At 43.6% G+C, this 20,642-nt stretch overlaps 1 protein-coding gene across 5 annotated transcripts; it reads left to right on the top strand.

Moving 5' to 3' along the window:
* Positions 1–684: 684 nt before the first annotated feature.
* On the top strand, positions 685–20,617 carry LOC123647301 (aldo-keto reductase family 1 member B15-like). 5 transcript variants are annotated; one of them, XM_045564648.1, is made up of 10 exons: positions 685–913; positions 3,124–3,291; positions 4,919–5,035; positions 5,987–6,064; positions 11,170–11,292; positions 11,556–11,662; positions 12,064–12,145; positions 12,666–12,749; positions 13,402–13,484; positions 20,479–20,613. In XM_045564648.1, exons 1-10 carry the CDS (start codon positions 848–850, stop codon positions 20,534–20,536), a joined length of 966 nt encoding a protein of 321 aa, XP_045420604.1. In that variant the 5' UTR covers positions 685–847; the 3' UTR covers positions 20,537–20,613. The 5 variants fall into 5 exon arrangements, with proteins under 5 accessions (XP_045420604.1, XP_045420606.1, XP_045420603.1 ...); XM_045564650.1 differs by lacking the exon at positions 20,479–20,613 and adding an exon at positions 15,876–16,238 and having other exon boundaries at positions 688–913; XM_045564647.1 differs by lacking the exon at positions 685–913 and adding an exon at positions 1,436–1,537 and having other exon boundaries at positions 20,479–20,617.
* The last annotated feature ends 25 nt before the right edge of the window (positions 20,618–20,642 follow it).

Raw genomic sequence — 20,642 nt, 5'->3', positions numbered from 1 at the left:
ATTCCCCATGTTTAGGTTTGTGAGAGTTTGTACTATTCCCTAGTAGCCACTAGATTATGAAGCACACATGCAGAATTAACATGGAGGAAGGTAATTTAACCAACATTAATAAAATGTGTTATACGTGCAATCTATTATGCCAACTGGTCCCCATGGGCTATATCACAGCCTAGAGGTTAATATCCATCTCAAGCTTCTGCCAAAGCCTACTGACATCAAGTCAGAACACATAAATGACAAAAACCCCACTACTGCAGGGTGAAGGCGATGCTGTGGCATGCCACAGGCCTATGTCAGCTTGCTTGGACTGCTGACTGCCCAACTAGTCACAGCTGAAGCTAATCAGGTGAGGATTTGACTATGTCCGCAATGAACCTGGAATTGCAACTTTTAAAACATGAGATGCTTCTCACCTCTCTTCTCTGGACCCCATTTCACACAGGAAAGAGACAATGGCAAGGAACGAAGGCCCTTATCTTTTTCCTTCCATCCTTTTTTCCTCCCTCCCTCTCTCTTGCTCGTTTTTTCTCTTTCTTATCTCCTCTAACTGGGTTAATTTTGCACAAAAGAATTTCAGCTTTACAACTTTCAGCTGTGTGCAATTTGTTGACTCAAAAAAACTCCCATTGTACCATGATCTGAGAGAGAATTTTGCATGAGGTTGCCTTGCTAAAATTTAATTCACGGTAATCACTAATCTTACCAAAGCCTGGAATGTTTTTCTACTTTAGCCAGGGTGGTAAACTACCATGGTTCATCTCCAGGTCCTCCCCATGCAGCCTGTGCCAGCTTCTTAACCAGGACTCGAGACTCTTACCTGCTCACTCACCACCGTCTCTCACCAACCATGGCCACCTTTGTGGAGCTCAGTACCAAAGCCAAGATGCCGATCATCGGCCTGGGCACCGGGAAGGTAAAATGCAAATCTTTGGACACTCTGCTTCCCTGGAGGGGCATCTGGGTGTTCTCCCCTCTCTGCATTTAGCTGAGAAAGCCCTGACAGTGGGCAGGGGTTTGGCAAGATGAGTTTCAGCCCTAGAACCAGGATCCAAGTTGCGGCCTTTTCTCAGGGCTGATTCAGGCTGCAAAGCTCCAAGACTGGATGAGAGCTTCAAGCAGGGGTTGGATTTAAAATTGTTTCCCAGGGAAATTTCTCTAAAACACTCCTTGGTCTACAACACTTAAGGGGGCTCAATATTTCAGGAGTCTTGGCCGTTTCTATGACTGGGTGACTGAGAAGAAAGGTTGCAGAGCTCTGAATGCCCTGGTACTTCTTGCTGCCCACAGTGTGGGACTTGGACCAGCTGCTCGTTACAAATGCAGAATCTCAGGCCACACCCGTTCAGGCTACTGAACGGGCGTCGGCACATTGACAAGATCCCCAGGTGATTCCCATGCACCTTAAACTCTGAGTCCACAAAGGACCTGGGCTGGGGGTCAGGAGCTCTGGGTCCAGCTGGCTGTGTAAATGTCAGCTGACAAAACTCAGCAAGGCACATCCCAGTGCTCAGGGAGGCAGATCCTGAGTTCTCTTGGGGTGAGTTTGGCATTGTTCCTCATCTTCTACCTCTGCCTTCTTTGGCATTTCCTTCGATGGTAGCACCTCCCTAACTAGGTACCAGGAGCAATGCTTGCATTTCCTGTTCCTTCTTGTCCCTCACGGCTAATGTCCTGCAGAGTCTGCCTCCTTTACTTTTTCCTTGTTTGCACCCACGTCACCATCTGTTGTCCTGGGCTGGAGGGCAGGAGCCCTTTTTGTGTCAGTGCTGGGCCTTTCTCAGGGTGCATTCCTGGTCATCCTGGGTGAGCAGATGAGTCCCACTTGTTTCATTCTCAACCTGTCTTGCATCAGTAGCTAGATTTGCCCCACATCAGAGCTTCAGTCTTATATGAATGTGGCAAAGGATCCATCCAGATCTCCAGGGAATCTGTTCACCCGTACTTGTTCTCTAGAAATTTTCAGAATTTCTGAATTAGATGTAAGGACTATGAAGGGAGCCATTTTCAAGACATGGGGATGATGTCCCGTGAAAGGATTGTGTGTGGAGGTGAGAAAGGGGGTAGTGTCTGGGGTGGGGGACCCCAGGGTGGTTCTAGGTTGCTGGCAGGGGTCCATTTCTTGTCCTGGTGGTGGGGTAGCTGCACATCTCTGTTGTGTGTACTTTCCAATGTGTGTGTATTTCATAATAGAAGATATTTAAAAACAATTTTGTGAGATTTCAGTTTTATGTGCTTTTCTCACTGTTTGGCTTGGCTGTGTTTGACCAAAATGTGATGTTTCTAATACTATTTGCTCCCTTTCCTTTTCCCTTTGCCTTTTCCTTTCCTGAGGGTGGAATAGAAACTCTACTCCAAAAAGGTTTTTCATTTGTCCTTTTCCTAAGGCAAAAAGTATGTAACGCGTTGCATTTACTGAGCCTCAGTGTGTGTCAGGTGATGTGCTGACACTTTACACTCATTGTCGTAGGTAATCACCTGCAAGCACGGCTTCATGAGGCCGGTGCTATGATTTTTCCCATTTTCCAGACAATGTTCGGAGATACTGAATCATCTCAACCCCACACAGTATATATGTGAGGGAGTCTGGATTTAGGCTGTAAAGACCATTTTCCAGATTCTTATCACTATTTGGAGAACTGGTCTGAAAATTCCTCTGGGTTATTTAAAGGCCCGTTTTGAGTCTGATCTTCAGAAAGTTACGGAGAGCAGCATCTGGCCCTCCCACACAGCTGGAGGAGTAACCTGGAGAGAAGGAAATTGAGTTTTAGCTAGGAGAGGACATGAGGCCCTAATCAGAAATGTAATTTACTTTCTTTTCTTTGAAAAGCATTTGAAAGTTTGTTCTTCACAGGTATCCCCTGGGAAGTGGACACAGGGAGGCTTGAGTAAGCGGAGCTGTGCGGGAGAGGCTGTGGAAGGTGGCCTGGGGACAGGAGGATATAATGTTAGCTGAGCACAGCGCTGGGCACCTGTCGTTCCAGCTACGTGGGAGGCTGGGGCAGGAGGATCACATGAGCACAGGAGTTCCAGACCAGCCTGAGTGATGTAGTGCACTCTTGTCTCTAAATAAATCAATCAGTAAAAGAGTATATGATGGGCTTTCCTTTTGCCTTTGCTTTTCAGTCTTCCCCAGACAAAGTCAAAGAAGCTGTGAAGGCAGCCATTGACGCAGGGTATCGCCACATCGACTGTGCTCAGATCTACATGAACCAGAATAAGGTCGGGGAAGCCATCCAAGAGAAGCTCCAAGAGAAGGCTGTGAGGCGGGAGGACCTCTTCATCGTCAGCAAGGTACACGGGGCTCCTCTGGTGGGAGGATTTCCCTTCAAGGCAGGGGGAAGTATGTGGATCAGGTCGGCAGCAAGAACTCTCTGGGCCCCTCCTTTATGGACTCACTGTCCATCCTCTTCCTCTCTGCCAGTATAACAGACGTGGGTATGATGATGTCCACGCTGCAGACCAGCATTGGGGCTGAAGATGCTGCTGCTCCCCTACACGCGCCTGTGGGTTGGTTTCCTGTAGTTACCCAGAGTCCAGTTATTCAGAACCCTAAGTGGGTCCCCCGTTCCCTGCCTGGGGGATCCATCTGCCCAGTGGCAGTCAGAGGCTGGGGGTGCAGTGAGGGCTCCATGCCGACCCCGCCTTCCAGCACTGCAGTCTCAGTGGTGTTGCCCTGAGTTCTCAGCCAGGGAGGATTTTGGAAAACAAAAGGGGCTTTTGTTCTCACATATGAATTTCTTCTTGTTTCCGTGCAGTAAAAGGTGAAAGGATGTGAAGTTCTTATGTGGGAGGGGAAAGATTTCTCACACAGGGTTTAGGATAGAAAGAACAAGGTGATTATTAGAGAGAGTGAGACAGAAGAAGAGAGTGGCCACAGCACACAGAGGAGGGAGTGAAAATACTGGCAGCTGATGGAAAGTTGCTTGGAGTTTTAAAAAGTAAAAGGCTTTTTTCTTTCTCTGCTTTAGCAGACTGATAGCAGAAATAGTGGAGAAGTTGTTGCAGGTGTTCTTTATTTTTGTCTTTCCTTATGAGGCCAGCTTCTCTGAGTCCTTGAAATCTGTCTGCCAAGAGTGGAGGCAGAGAGCTTGCACCCTGCTGTCTGCTTAGGACTCTTCAAAGCTGAGAAAATGAAACAGTTAGAGAGAACAAGTTAGGCCACAGGTGTTTTAATGAATACAAAGGGGGTAGTTGTGTTGTGAGTTTTCTCTTCAAAGGGGCAATTGTGTGTTGTGAATTTATTTCCCTTTCAGTTCGATAGTTTCTTTTCCTTTGTTAGGTTATCAGTAAGACCACCTTTCCACAGGTGAGTTATAAAATGTCATATATAAGGAAGTGGCTGTTGGGTGTGAGAGGTAGAGAGTCTCTGGATCTCTATAATACACAACTTGGCAAAACACACTAGTTACAGGTACTTGGAAAGCACACGCATGTGGTAGGAGCAATAGACCCCAAGGTGTGCAGTGGCCAAGTGTAGAGAAACTCCTGGCAAAGTCATCCTTAGGGCCCGATAGGCTTGGAGATGGGGCAGTGCAGAAATAGGACCCTCCACTCCCAAAGGCTTAAGAATGCTTGAGATCTGCAAGCTAGACACAAGTCCTGCTCTTAGGCGATAGCTGAGGAAGAGAATTACACAGGAAAATAAATATCGAATCAGTGGCCACATTTGCTAAATGATAGCAGAGACGTGTAGAGTACTGAGAGAGGTCAAAATAAATGGCCTTCAGGTCTTGAGTAATATCATTGACCTGCTGAGCCTTGGTGACTTTCCACACTGGATCATATATTGTAACCAATTTTGTTATAAATGGCCTGTCCCCAGGTTAGATCAGGGTGCAAATACAAAAGCAGGGAGAATGAGAATGATGGGGCCCTCTGCTTCCCCAGTATTAAGTCCTCATCGCTACCCTCTTTGCAGTTGTGGCCCACCTTCTTTGAGAGATCCCTAGTGAAGGAAGCCTGTCAGAGGACCCTCCAGGATCTGAAGCTGAGCTATCTGGACCTCTATCTGATTCACTGGCCACAGGGATTACAGGTTTGAGCTGCCGCCTTGCCCAGTGTCTAGTTTCTGAGCAGACTCCAGAACATGGCAGTTGTGCCAGGGCTGGGGGTGGTGTGGGCTGGAGCTGGAGGACTTGCCTTGCAGAACTGTGAACTGCGGGTGGTCAGGAGGAGAGGATGCAGCAGAAAGTACTGTCCTGGAAGGGAGGTCAAGGCCACATGTGGCTGTTGAGTTAACCATGTGCCTGGCTGTAGTTAATGTTATATCTGAGAGAAACCATGATTTCTGGAAGCCCAGACAAGCCTCCACTGCCATATCACCTTTGTCTTGAATCTGTGCCCAGGGTTCTCCTTCCAGGAGAACTCTTGGGATATTCTTGCATAATACTACTTCAGGGCTCAACCCTCTTACTAACGAAAACATGCCCTGGGAGTGGCATCTTGGAGAACAGTCCAACTGTGGTGTTGCTGGAAGGTACCAGCCAGTCCTCATTGAAGAATCCACACTCATGGCCTGGTGCTCTGCTCCTGCCTGCTCCTGAGAGGTGGGAGGGACACAATCGCAGCCAGGGTGATGACGCCATGCCACCCCTCCCTCCACACTTCTAGAGACTTCAAGGATAGAATTTCGCCAATATCTTCACCCAGAATACCACTCCCTTATCGTTATATATTGATCCTAAAATTAGAGTTTTCCCCCAAGTATATATGGGGTCTGAGTGTATGAGGTCAATGTCCCTCATGATAACGGTGGCTTCCAGAATGTACTGACAATGGATTTTAAAATAAATCCAGCAGTTTCCAAAATATAAGGATTTACATACTGTGGTAGGCTTATATAGAAATTTTATTGCAACTCATATTTTTAAATTGTATACTCCAGATTTTGAAAATGTGGTGTGCAAGTCAGGGTCTTAAAACCTTGTTTAACAGAACCAAAGGTCTGCATACACATCCCAGTAAACTTCTTGTTCTGCATTTACAGCCTGGGGAGGACTTTTTCCCCAAAGACAACAAAGGCAATATGCTTGGCAGTAAAACAACATTCTTGGATGCCTGGGAGGTAGGTTCCAGCTTCTTCTAAGTGTGCTGGAGAGAAAACTTTCCTCCAGTCATCCGTGAGCCTCCGTGCTGGTATGAAGGAGCCCATGATCCTGATGCTGTCTGATGTCTTCATTGTCATTCTCTAGTTCTTCCACTCCTTCCTCATCACCTTTGGCTTTTGGGTCCATCTGACACTATTTAAATCCAGGCTAACCTTGAGTCCTCAAACGAGACTGGAGATAAGATGTGCCACAATTTTGGGGGACACACATATTGTTCTCAAAGTACAAGCAGGCATTTGGAGTAGAGGTTTTGGCCTAGGTTTGCAAGTGTTAGCTGAGTCACCTCGGGCAAGTTATTTAACTTCTGTAAGCCTCTGTTTCTTTATCTTAAAAAACAAAAGTCTTATAATCCATACTAATGATACGTATCTCTCAGGATGTTGTAAAGATTAAGATAACTGCCATGCCAGGAACTTTAGTCATGGAGCCAGCCTATTTAGTCATCCACCCTAGAAGGCAGTGTTATTCCCTTTTACATATGGTGACATTGAGACCAATATAGGAGGGTAACTGGTCCAGGTCGTGAAAAAGTGTATAATAGAGCTGGGAGGGGACCCAGGTTCGTTCTGGCTCACAAGTCCAACCACCAAAGCCATGTGCACAGTGCTTCGCACACAGTGAATGCAAATCCAAACACCTCTCAGATCAAATCATGACCTGTTTCACATAATTCATATTGAATGTTATATTAAAAGATGAACATTTTTCTTTGGTAATTTTTTTCCTTAGCTATTATATCTTCTTATAAATGTTAGTAGAGAACAAAGTGAATGAACATGGTGTCAATGAACAGTGACAGAAGGACTCCAAGAGTTCATTGTGTCATTTGGTTAGTTGTTTGAGTGGGGGCACATGTAGTTGGGAGTTTATATTGTTTTACAACCAGAAAATGTATTAAGCCTAACCTTTCTTAATTGCTTAAAATTAGTATGATTAAATCAAATGTAACTTTTCTGTGGATAGTTTCTTCAAAAGTATTTATAAGCATTCTTGCTGCTTTGACCTCTAACAACTAGCAGTAAGAAAATTTAGAGAGCACAACTGACATGGTTACTGAGGGAAGAAGGGGTCAGATTACAAAGAAGTAATCATTTCATGATGGCAATGCCAGCAATCTTGTCAATGTATTTGAAAGGAATGATCTCTGGCAAGTACAGTTGTCTCTCTGTATCTGTAGATTCTGCATTCAAGATTTCAAGCAACTGTAGATTGAAAATATTCAGAAATACAAAGGTAATACTACAGTAAAATGTAATAGAAATTTAAAAATACAGTATCACAAATATTTACAAAACATTTACATTGTCTTGGATATTAAAAATCATCTAGACATGATTTGGTGTACATGAGAGGATGTGTATAGGTTATGTGCAAATACTATACCATGTTCTGTCAGGAATTGAACATGCGTGGGTTTTAGTATCTACAGAGGTGGGTGTTGTCTAAGAACCAATCGGCCGTGGATATTGAGGGTCAACTGTGAATCATTAAATTTGCCTGTTTTTTAAATATGTACAAGGCCTGCTAAAATGAAGTGTGGCAAATCTATCTGTATTTCTATGGGTGGATTTTTTATTTTATTTTTTTGCCTAAAGACTTTTTTTCCCCAACATACTAGTTTAAATATAAACGGCTGTATGTACTTTGTATACATACCCTGTGTATTTACCTGGCTTGATTGCCAGTGGCAACAAATAGAAGAACATGCTCTTCCCTACTAGTCTGTTGGTTTGTTTGTTTTACTGATATACAATATTTTACATATTTATAGGATACATGTGATAATTTGTTGCATGCATAGAACATGTAATGATCAAGTCAGCGTATTTGGGGTATCCATCACCATGAGTATGTATCCTTTCTATGTGTTGCTAACATTTCAAGTCATGTCTTCTAGCTACTTTGAAATATACAATGTATTGTTGGTAACTATAGTGTCCCTAGTCACCAATGGAACATTAGAACTCATGTCTTCTATCTAACTGTAAGTTTATATCCATTCACCAACCTCTCTTCATTTCACCCTCCCACCCTCATCACCCTGCCCAGCCTCTGGTATCTATTATTCTATTCTCCATCTCCATGAGATCAAGTTTTTTAGCTCCTACATATGCATGAGAACATATGGTATTTGTCTTTCTGTACCTACGTCATTGACATAATGACCTCTAGCTCCATCCATGTTGCTGCAAATGATATGACTTCATTCTATTTTATGGTGAAATAGTATTCAAATTGTACATATACCATATTTTCTTTATCCATTTGTCCACTGATGGACACTTAAGTTGCTTCCATATCCTTGCCATTGTGCATAGTGCTGCAATAAACATGCAGGTACAGGTATCCTTTCGATATACTGATTTCTTTTCCTGTAGGGAGATACCCAGTAGTGGGATTGCTCAATCCATATGGTAGTTCTATTTTTAACTTTTTGACAAATCTCCATATTGTTTTCCATAATGGTTGTGTTAATTTACAGTCCCATCTAAAATGTTACCTTGAAGTTCCCTTTTCTCCACATATGGATAGGTTTTAAAGACTGGTCTGAAGCTCTCTGGGTTATGTGTAAAAGCAAAAGAACAAAGTACTACCAGCCATAATAAAGAGCCATCTGTAATGTGACCAGATTTGCTCAGCAAGGATATGCTATTTGCAATTCAGTTCTGCAAGTCAAAATTAGCAATAATGAAAAAGCAACAATTCATGTAATTAAGAGCCATACTAAATAAATTATTAACAATATGATTCCTCATGAGCAAGAGACTATAAATAGAAGTAAATCAAATACTCTTGGGAAACTTATGAAGGCATTAATATATCAGACATGTGTGCCACCTTCCTCATAAAATTAGGTATAAATCCATGGTAACGTGACAGAACACTATTATTACAAGCTGTGAGCTGGTTGAGCCCACATACTAGAAGGGGGTTCAAACTACAACTTGAAACTCCTGTTCTTTTAAAAAAATTTACATATTGTTTTTGCCTTAATGACCAAAAAATTTATTATCCAACTATATATAGTCTTGGATACCTGTTTGATATATTTACTGAAATAAATTTATTAAGCTTTACCCATCCAAAAAATATATTCCTTTTTGAGAGTGTCAAAATTATAGCCATAAAAAAAGTTGAATTCTGGTACTGAACTATAGAAAAAGGTTAAAATATTTCTTTTCCTGCCATGAAAAACTTCCTGTTGGAGAAAAACTGGGGGAAGGATGGTTTAATGAGCAACACAGTGGTTTGTGTGCATGGACTCAACCCAGGGAATATTTTATCATTAAGAAGAAAAATTGTGGCAAGATTCACAAGAAGCCTAAGTTTTCAGTACTCATCTTTGCATTAAATCTGCCAGGAGGGCTCTGTCGTACCTATTACCTTGGCAAAAGATGACCTCTTAAATATCTTAGGAATTATTCATTGTGAAATGCGAACACTAGCATACTTGTAACATCAGTTCCACAAAATGTTTTACCCTAGTTTTTATGATGATATTAAGTATGACAAGTATCTCATTGTCCTCTTCAAAATGTACCCTCATTTCCACAGTACTATGTCTTCTGCATGAATACAAGAACGATTGCTATGCAAAGCATTTTGAAGTTATGAAAAGATATTGATGATCAAGGTCAGAGGGTCTGATCTGAATCAGGCAGGATTGAAATGGAAGCACTGGATGCTTAGATAGATCCTGGAGCCAGAACAAGTTCAGTAGAAACCTCCTTGACCACCCGGAAGCAAAGAGGGCCCAAAAAAGTATAAGGAAGTCCAGATGCATCATATGGACAAATTAAACCTGACCTATGGCACACAAAAAATTTTATCTTAATATTACCTCAGTGCCCACTTGGGAGTTTCTGGGACTTAAGTTCTCACCAATTCTAAACTCATTTGCCCAGTTTGAAGACCTTCATCGTCTCCCCTAGCGGTTCTCAGCACTGGCTGTGCATTCATGTCATGAGAGGAAACTCAAATCACAGTGTCTAGGCTGCATCTCAGAGGAGATCAGTAAGAAGGTCTGAGGGTGGAAGCTGGGCATCAATATTTTTTAAAAGTCTCAGGTGATTCAACATTGCAGCCAAATCTGAGAACCATGAGGCAAGTGTGCCCTGAACACACTGTGCTTCTTCCTGACTCTAAGCCTCTGCTCCTGCATTCCTCCCTCACCACTCTTGTTTTCCCTCTCTTGTCTGCAAGGTTTGTTGTTTTTGTTTTTTTGAAACTCTACCCTTAAGGTCTTCCCTGACGACTGCAGTCCCTGTGAGTCCCTTCCTTCTCTGCCCTCCCTTCTTCTCAGTGTTGGGCCACTGTCACATTGAGCCAGCCTCAGTGTTGTGGCTGTTTGCTCCCTAGACGGGAACCCCAGTACTTTACTTGGACCTTAAGGATCGCAGATGAAGGAAGCACATGGTATACTTTTATATCCCAACAACTACGGGACAGGATCTGGACATGGAATAAATGCCTAATAAATACAGGTAGAGTTTGGATTGCTGCTAACCTATATGGTATCTTTGGGCAAGTTTGCAAAAGGCTAATAATCTCTAAAATAAGGAGATTCCATTCTTTGAGGTTGACATAATTTCTGAAGCAGAAAGCATAGCTGGGTAGGTAAAGGGTTGACCAGATTCCAGCCCCACACAGCCCTGGGCTGGGCGCCCCTGCCAGGACACAATGTATCTGTGTGGCCGTCCCTACTGCAAACCACACCGTGGGTGGTGTGGGAGAGAGTCACCCAGAACCAGACAAGTGATGCTTCTCCACATGCTGCAGCCTGGCCCCGGCTGACCCAGCTCCCCCAGGTTTGGCTAAGGTGAGAACAACAAGCACATAAATCTTTCCCTGTTACTCCCAGTTTCCTTGGGGCTGGGAGGGGCGGTAGGGCTGGAACTGACACGGATGGGCACCCAGCCCCGACTGAAGTTTCCTTTCACTGCTGAAGCCCACCCTGCTGCGGTGGATGCTTTACCAAGGTCTCATGCCCCAGAGAGACTGAGGCAAGCCAGGGTCCCTGTTGTCCCTCTGGGTGCACAAGAGGTGTCCCTTTCCCTGACAGGCCCTGGAGGAGCTGGTGGACGAGGGGCTGGTGAAAGCCCTTGGCATCTCCAATTTCAACCACTTCCAGATCGAAAGGCTCTTGAACAAACCTGGACTGAAATATAAACCAGTGACTAACCAGGTAAATTCTGTCTGGGAAAAGGGTAGGGCCTTTGGCCTACTACTGCTTAAAGTGTGATGCTACGTACTGAGTCTCCCCTCAGGCGTCAGTGATCAGGGCACTTGGGGGAGCTGTGAGACTCTTCTCAGGGTGGGTTAGCAAGTGTGTCAGTGGGCAGGTGTTTGGCCTTTGCTTGGTGGTCTTTTTCTGTGTGTAGAACCCCCTATGAGCAACTCAAACAGTAGGCCGACTTCCGTGGTGCTGAGGACTGTTTGCTTTTGCAGGTCGAGTGTCACCCATACCTTACACAGGAGAAACTGATCCAGTACTGCCACTCCAAGGGCATTGCTGTCACAGCGTACGCCTCCCTGGGCTATCCAGATAGACCTTGGTGAGGCTTCTGGGTGGTGGGTCTTTCTGCTGATATTCTTATAAATATTATCTTATAATTGATGTATTTATCAGACTATTCATCAGAAGGAAAAATGTGTCTAAAGTAATGTGTTTGAAGCAGCCAAATAGAATTAAAGTGGGAAAAGATAAGAATTAAAATGGTGACATGCCTGACCCTCTGACATGCACCCAGGGCTGGACTGGAATAGGCTTTGCAAAACGCTGACGCTCAGAGCCCATGTATGGATCCATGGGAAGGAGCCAAAGCTTTCAGGTTTTCCTGACTGTCTGGCAGATGGAGAGGCTGTGATGATTCTCCTGGAGTCACCATTGGAGTGACATCCATCTGCATAGGGTAACCATGGTGATTATTCACATCCACCATCTTTCTGCCTACAGGCCCAACCTAGGTTTCTCTTCTCCACTGGAGGATCCCAAGATTAAGGCAATTGCTGCAAAGTACAAGAAAACCACAGCCCAGGTACATTGTTTTTGGTTTCTTTTTTTAATTCAGGAATTTTTTTTCCAGTCTTGTGTTTATGCCATGTTCATTTAAGTTCCAGAAGGGGAAGAAAACAGGAGATGGAGCCCACAAATGTGCTTCTTTGAAAGTCTGTTGGGACCTCCAGGAAATACAGGGACAGAAACAAGGATCACCTCTGTCTAACAGCTTCCTGTGAAGTTTTATAGCCCAGTGACAAAGCATGGCTTTGGGCTCTTAAGATCTGGCTCCAGATCCCAACTCTACCACTTACCAGACTTATGATACCCGAAGACATTTTCCTTACTTCTAAACAAGGAAAATCATAGGGTTATTGCTAGGATTGAGGGTGTTAATCAAGTGGAGGACTGGAAGTGTCTCTGATAGTTGTTAAGTGCTCAGAGAACACTAGCTGTTGTAACTATAGCCACAGTGAGCTGGAGAGTTGTTTTGTTTTTCCTTTCCACAGAAGGAGGGGTCTTGTAGATCAGTGGAAACATGATGTCCCCTTTGTGCACAGGTTCTGATCCGGTTCCATATCCAGAGGAATCTGGTTGTGATCGCGAGGTCTGTGACACCAACGCACATTGTTGAGAACTTTCAGGTAAGATCCCGGCTGGTTGGCCCTGCTGGTCCCCAGTGGAGTAGGGTCAGGGGAGACCATCTCATTAGGCTTCTCAATCCATTTCTGCATTGTCTGTGGCCCTACCCGCTTCCCACCACCCTGTCATTCTCAGTCCAGGGAGCTACCTGGCAGAGCTGAGATGACTGATCCATGGGCTAAGGACCAGTCCCTGCCCTCTGGTGGGGGTGAAGCCCTGTCAGATCTGAGCCCTGCTGTGCCTCACACCACTGAGAAGACCCTTGGATTCCCCTGAGCAGTGAGGTCACGGACCACACAAAGAGCAGACTGGCCTGGTCTAAACGCCCATCTGCCAGCAGCAGAGGAGGTGTGGATTGTGTTTGGAGCACTGTCCTCTGGAAGAACCCATCAGGGAGCACAGACAACATGCACACCTGTGGTTAAATGTCAGCCTGGTCTCCCTCCCTTTGCAACATTAATCTTATAAGCACTGCAGTCTTTGTGTAGGACTTAATTTAGAGAAAAGTTTGTAACCGATGAACATAACGGATGAACCTCCTATGTCGAGTTTGTGCTCTGGATGTGAGCTCACTCCATGCTTGAATGGCTGGTGGTCTGAAATATCAACAGTAATTGCCTTACCAGTGATGTAGTGAAACTGTCCACTTCCCAGGTCTTTGACTTTAAATTGAATGAGGAGGAGATGGCGACCTTACTCAGCTTCAGCACAAAATGGAGGGTCTACCGCTGGAACGAGTAAGTGGCACGAGGTTGACTTAACTAAGTAGACCACCAGGAGTCCACCATTTGCCCTCCCTGGATGATTACAACAGTCTCCTGTGCTCTCTTAGTGCAGAAGTCAGTGTGGTTCCATTAAAACATAAGTCAGATCACCCCTCCTCTGCTCAAAATCCTGCAATAGCTTCTCATCCCACTCAAAGCTAACATCAATGTCCTACCTGTGGCCTATGCCACTCTGCATGTCCTGAGCTCCTGACACCTCTCTCTGACTGCATCTCCTCCCACTCTTGCCCTCACTCATTTTGCTCCAGCCTCAATGCCCTCCTTCTGGAATGCACAAAGCACCATCCCTGCTCAGGGCCTTTGCACCTGCTGTTACCACTGCCAAGAATAATTTTCCTCCAATATCCACAAGGCTCCTCCCTCACCTCCTTTAGGTTTCTGCTCAGTTGCCTCATCAGCAAAGCTTCTCCTGACCCACCCACATAAAGCATCAAGCCCACCACCACCCAGCACTTCCTACCCATGTTATCCTGCTTTTCTGTATCACATTTCTTACTGTCTCACATAGATAGTTTGAGTTGACTTATTTCTGTTCTTCCTCCCTAGATTAAAAGCCCATGGAGAATTATATTTTGTGTCATATAATAACTCAAACACCTAGAAAATGCCTGACACATAGAAAATGACCAATAAATATTTACTGAGTGACTGAATCCCCTGCATACTACCTAGTGATGACTTGGTCCCCTCTTAACACTCTAGCTCTACATCCAGTAGTTCAGACAATGAAGAGCAACTAGGAATATGTCTGTCCCCATAATGATTCTCAGATACTCCAATGTTATTTATTAAAACTACCAGAAAGTAGCATTTGGAGAAAAACATCATCCCAGTTGCCTTCCAATCTTCCAGTTACACCTTTACATTAGAACATCAAAACATAAGTCAGAGAAGAAACAGGCACGGGCTGTGTGTGACGGTGGTGCAGGAGCAGAGGAATGAGTAGGTTCTGCATACAGTGGGAAAGGAGAGCCAAGTGAATTTGTTAATAACTTAGGAGTCAAAGATGCCTCCAACTTTTGTTTGTTTGTGTTTGCCTGAGCAAGCCATTTGGGGGAAGACATCAAGAGTTTGGTCGGAGACATGTTTGTGATGCTTATTAGACATCTAAGCGGGTGTCAGGCGGGCATATCAGTGTGGAGTTAGTGGGGAAGGTCTGGTCTGCAGATAAATATTTGGCAGTCAGGACACATAGGTGGTATTTAAGGCCACAAGATTGCATAAATAGGTAGCCAGGAGAATTACTCTGTCAGTTATGGGATTCTCCAGTCGTAGGCATTGTTATTTGAATGCCTCTTAAAGGAGGTAGGAATAACTTTACCGTAAATGATTTAAATATTTATAAGTACTTAAGAGAAAGTTTTACTCTGGCTAGGTGATTATTCTAAATGATCTCTTTTCTGCCATTACTTTCTGATAAATGTAGCTGATTAAACAAATCAAAGATACATGTCTTTGGGAAGGTGACTTCTAGTGTTTATTACTTCCAAGTCCCAAATACAATGACAATTGAAATCTCTTCTAAGTTTTTAAAGCCAAAACGTGATTTTTCACTTTTTAAAAATCTTTTGCCTATCTCCACCCTTGCTTGCTTGTCATGATATTCCACATCTATCCAGACCACAGTCTACAGGCATCTCATAGCAGCCTGTACCCATCTGACAATTGCTACTTTTATCCGAGGTCCCCAAACAGCAGCTACTTAGAGTAAAGAGGAATGGCGAACATAAGTGTGTCTCTGCCCCAAACTAAGCTGCTTCTCCTCGTATGAACATCATTTCTCCTGGAGGCAGTGGATTCGTGGGGTCAGTAGTAAATTCCATGGCTTCAAATCCCAGCTCTACCACTGATTTATGAGCTGTGCGACTGCGGGTAAATTTGCCCTTTCCCAAGATGATTTCTTCATAAGTAGGAACGACAATGCTAATCACAGCTAAGGTCCATTGAATGTTAGCTTAGCGTGTGCCATTGTCCTAGGCCCTATGCCTGTGTTACTATGTCATTTAATACTCACAGCAACCCCCAAAGTGTTATTTCCCACTTCACCGTGTCGTGACAGTCGTGGGAAGTCACCTCGCTGGGCAGCAGGTGCACATGAGCTGTCATTGCGGGTTTATTCTCGTGTCCTGGTCCCTCCTTGCCTGGCCTCTTTCCTAGCACAGCCCTCACATCAGCATGAGGGAGGGTCAGGGTGACAGCACCCTTCTTGTGTGCTGGCAAAGTCTTTGGGGAGGAGGCTGAGAGAACACAGAGACCATAGAACACACCAGAGAGGAATGACTTTTAAACCCCAATTATTGCTTTTGTGGAACAGGTTCTTCTTTATGCTTGTTTTTCCTGCAGATTTTCTCATTTGGAGGATTTTCCTTTCAGTGCAGAATATTGAAGCTGAGTCTCCTGATGCAATTACCCAGTGGGTTCTCTCTCTTCACTGATGTACAACTCTCTCCATCTGAGTCTTCTTTTAGCCAAGCTTGTCTGAAATCACACGGAGCCTGGCCCCGTTGTAGGCCAGAATCCAGGCAGTGTTGTATCTAGATGCACATGTTCAACTAAGAGAAGATTATCACAGAAAAGCACGGCTCAGATAAGGAAATGACAATTGGTTTTCACTTATTTGACCTGAACAAATGATTGTCAAACACCAGAAACTGTGGTAACAATGAGGATGCAAAGAATAAAATGAATAAAACATAATAACAGTAACACACATGTATTGAGGGTTTACTATGCACCCACACAAATCAAAGTGCTCTTCATGTGGGTGTAGAAATTGAATCCTGGAAACAACCCTTTGAGGTAGGAGCCCTTATCGTTCACATGTTGCAGAAGAGGAAACAGAGGCAGGGGGAGACCAGGGAACTTGCTCCAGGCTCCCCAGGAGTGAGAGCTGAACCAAGCTCTACAGGAGCAGGGTCTGGGAAGTTCCCATGATTTGTCATGCTCATCCTCCCAAGTCCTCTCGTGGCCTCTTCCCTTCCTGCCTTTCTGCACTCTTGCCCTGTCTGGCTCCCCACTTCTGTCCTTAATATACCATCACCCCCAAGTGTCAGAGGAAATACCATGTCCTTATCCCTGCAGCCCCACCACCCGCCTGGTAGGACACAGAACCAGGTGGGTGGCAGTGCTGGTAACAGAGCCTGCAGGATCCACAAGGTGTCACTGTTCACCTAGAGAGGTGTGGTGTGTCCTTGGGAGTGGGGTGGAAAACAGGGCCCAGTCTGAGCAAGAAAAATGCTTACTATTGCCATTAATGTGACACATTTTTTCTATAATAATTATGAAAATTTTCAATTATATAGAAATACATAGGGAACGATGAGCATCTTGTCACCTACTTTACAAATGTAACAAATGCTAACATTTTGCCATACTGGTTCCAAAGTTATTTAAAAAAATTTTTTTTTAAAGAAATAAGTGTTTACCAATATAGCTGAGGCCCACGTTGGACCTCTCGCCATCCCCATTCTCATGACTCCCTCCCCAGGGGAAATGCCTGTCCTCAAATTCATGAGTCCCCTCATCCTTCCTCTCCTGGTCGTTCACCTACTCTCACGTCCTTTTCTGCCTTACCATCATTAATTCTGCGTGGCATGGGGGCGGGGGTGCTCTACCCCTCACTTCCCAGGCTTCCTTGCCACCTGGATTCCTCTGGGTTTGCTCCGTGGGAGGGACTGTGGGGAGACAGCAGGGCTGGAGGAAGGGAAGAGCCGGGTGTCTCTCTCTCCACCTTGAGTGGCATCTCCAACAGAAGTCACACTTCTTCCTCTGTGGTCCCAGCTAGTGCCAGGCAGCCTCCACCTGGTTCTGTGTCCTACCAGGTAGGTGATGAGGCTGCCGGGATAAAAATGTGGCATTTCCTCTTGTGTCCCCCACCCCTTGGAGTGGTGGTCTCTTCCTGCAGCTGCTACCCTCTGATTGCCTCATCTACTCCCATTGACATCCCAGCTCTTCCATCACCTGTGCCACCAATTATTTGAAATAAATATCTAATGTCCAAAAATCTTAGAGTGGTTTCTCTTCTCCTATCAGGACCTTTGACTGATATACTTGCCATCTACAGTTTTACATTTTTACTATTTATATGTACATCCATACATAATCTATAGGATTGTTTCTGTTACGTGGTAACCAGTTTGTTTTCTTTTACATAATTTTCAAAGTTTCTATAATAGACAAGTATTTTACTTTTAAAATCAGAAGTATTAAGGACTTAAAGTAACAAATAACAAATCGACTCAATTAGTTATTTCAAACATGCACTGGGAAAGTCAAAGAAATACTTTTACTTAAAATTATTCTCATTTAATGGATGTTTCAACTTTAGTAAACAAATATTCTGAATGCACAATGCAGTGGAATTTGATTGCGTTTTATTTTAAAGACTACCCAGTTCAGTTTTCCTTATTTTTTGTTAGTAGGTAAATATTTTCCCAGAAATTTCATGAAAGTTTTTCACCTTTAAAACTTTATATTGCTTCCACTCATCACGTTGGCTGATTCAAAAATGTCAGCCCCCACTTAAGTTAGGGAGAGTTGATGGGGATCAAGACGACCTTGACCATCATTAAAGAGTACACAGGATAGGTGGTTTGGCTTCATCACTGAGCTCGGGCCATGCAGATTTTCCCTTTGCGATTCTCACTGCCTGGGATGTTCTGCCCTCAGATATTGAAATAATCCTCTGCCTCATATTTTCTTTTTAATTTCTTTGCTCATTTATCATCCTCTCAGGCCTTCCTTTATCACCATGTTTAAAAGGAACCCATCTCCTCTGATACTCCCTCTTGCCTTTCTGTGCTTTCTTTTCCTCCATAGCATTTGTTTATCTAACATATTACGATTTATATATTCGTTATTTTTTTTCTTCTTCTGTTTCTACCCACTTGAATGTAAGCTCTGTGGGAGAAGGATTTTTGTGTGTTGTGTTAGTTGCCGTATTCCCTGTGCCTCAATAATATCTGTTGAATAAATGGATGGGTGCATGGATGGAAAATATTTTTACTCCAAGTTTACAAATGGGAAAAACTGAAACCAGATCTGTCAGTTGTTACAACCCATGATGCCTACTCACATAAACTGAAGTAACTGTATGAAGAACTCTAAAACTAGTCATAAATTGCAAAGATTGTTTATATCATTCTTAAGCTGGAACTGAGATGGTCTTTTAGGAGTCAGGGATGATATGGGGAGAATGTCAGCGTTTAATTCATGATCAGATTTTTACTTCTGTTCTCGAGTCTAGTGGTGAAGGGTAAAATACATATTGAGGGACCATTACTATTCTCACTCTTCAATTCTGCTTATTATACTCCATACTGGAAACAGGTGCATTGCTCTTATCAGCAATTCTTTCTTAAGTGTGAGTTGAACAGTTCTTGCTTGCATATAGGTCATAGTCCCAGAATCTATTTTCTACCAGGACACAGTTTTCATGAGGAATGAGAAGCACCAAGCAAAGGAGAATGGCCATGGTACTACTGTCCATAAGCCAGGGGATGCTAATAGCTCAGGTGGGAAGCAGGCTCAAACACAGCCTATATGTCAGCCTCCCAGGGGCCTTTGACTACCTGATTGGAAAAAAACTATACCTCAGTGCTACAACCTTGGGATAATCCTGAAAATTAAAGATAATGGTTCCTCTGTATTTATTGATAAGCAGAATTCATAACCTCACTCTCCATAAACAGCAATATTCTGATTATTCTAGTTTTTATTTCTTCCTTACTAGTATTAAATATTAATAGTTTTCCTAGGGCTGCTGTCGTCAATTACCACAAGTTAAAAGACAAGAAATTTATTTCTTCCCAGTTCTGGAGGCCAGAAGTCCAAAATCATATTCCCTCTGAAGGTTCTAGGAAGGAATTCTTCCTGGCCTCTTCCTAGTTCCTGGTTCCATCTGAGGAGTTCCACGTCTTAAAGTTTCACTTTGATTTCTGCCTCTGCCTTAACATGTCCTTCTTATAAGGACACCAGTTATTGGATTTATGATTCACCCTAATCCAGTATGTCCTCATCTTAATTCAACTAGCTGTATCTGCAAGGACCCTGTCTTCAAATAAGGTCACATTTTGAGGTTCTGAGTGGACATGGCCTTTTAGGGAACACTCTTCCACCTAGCATACCGTCTGACATATCACCCTGCCCATAGTCAACTATGGTCAATATTTGTGAGATTATACTTATGGACATCTTTGGTAAAAACTTTATATTCACTTGTTACCCAAATAGTTAAAATAGTATCTCTTGACATCATCTACTTCATATTTCAGCACTGCTTTTCTCAATAGCCTGTTTGTTTCTGTATGTATTCTTTCTTTTGGCTCCCTGGACCCTGTATTATTTTACCCAGGGCAAAGCATTTTCAGTGTGTTCACAAGTATTGGCAGCTTCCCCAGCACCATGACTTTGCATTTGCAGTCTCTGAACTTTGACTTGGAAATTGTGCCTCATGTAGTTTAGTCCCATAATTGACATTTGCTGCCCCTGTAGAAGAGTCCAAATTGCTTGATATGACCGGAAGGGTTTAGTGGGCCTTTATGCATCTGTCCTAGGGACATTTTGCTCTTCATAGCCAGGCCCACTGGAGGCCATATGGCTAGCTTTCTAGGTCCCTAGCTACCGTCTATCCCAAGGTGAGTGTGGTAGACAGGATTCTCAGATACCCTCCAATGACCCACACCCTTGTATAATCCCCTTTTCTGAGGTAGGTGGAACCTGTGAATATGTTAAGATAGCACTGGCATGATTGTATTGTAAAAGAGATTTTACAGCTATAATTAATGTTCCAAATCAGTTGCCTTTAAGATTGGGAGATCCTTGGGGAGGGCCTGACTTAATCGCATGAGCCCTTGTTTTAGTTCTGTGTATTAGACAATCACATATGCTGAAAATGATATAGAAGGAAAGAAAAGATATGGCAAACCATGGTTTCTTTTCCTTTCAGCACATCCTTACGCAACAGTAAGCCAAATTACAACATGCTGGTTAGACTGTGTACATGACAACATTTGAGTTAGTTTGGAACAGTGTGTCCATTGTTCTGGTAAGAATAACATATGCATGTATGAACCCCCAAATATGACTTGTGTAAAATTGGTAAATATGTAT

This window comes from Lemur catta, chromosome 11 (assembly GCF_020740605.2).
Source record: "Lemur catta isolate mLemCat1 chromosome 11, mLemCat1.pri, whole genome shotgun sequence".
In the NCBI taxonomy this organism is placed as follows: domain Eukaryota; kingdom Metazoa; phylum Chordata; class Mammalia; order Primates; family Lemuridae; genus Lemur; species Lemur catta.
The sequence above is the reverse complement of the archived record's forward strand: the minus strand, read 5'-3'. Positions and strand labels throughout refer to the sequence as shown.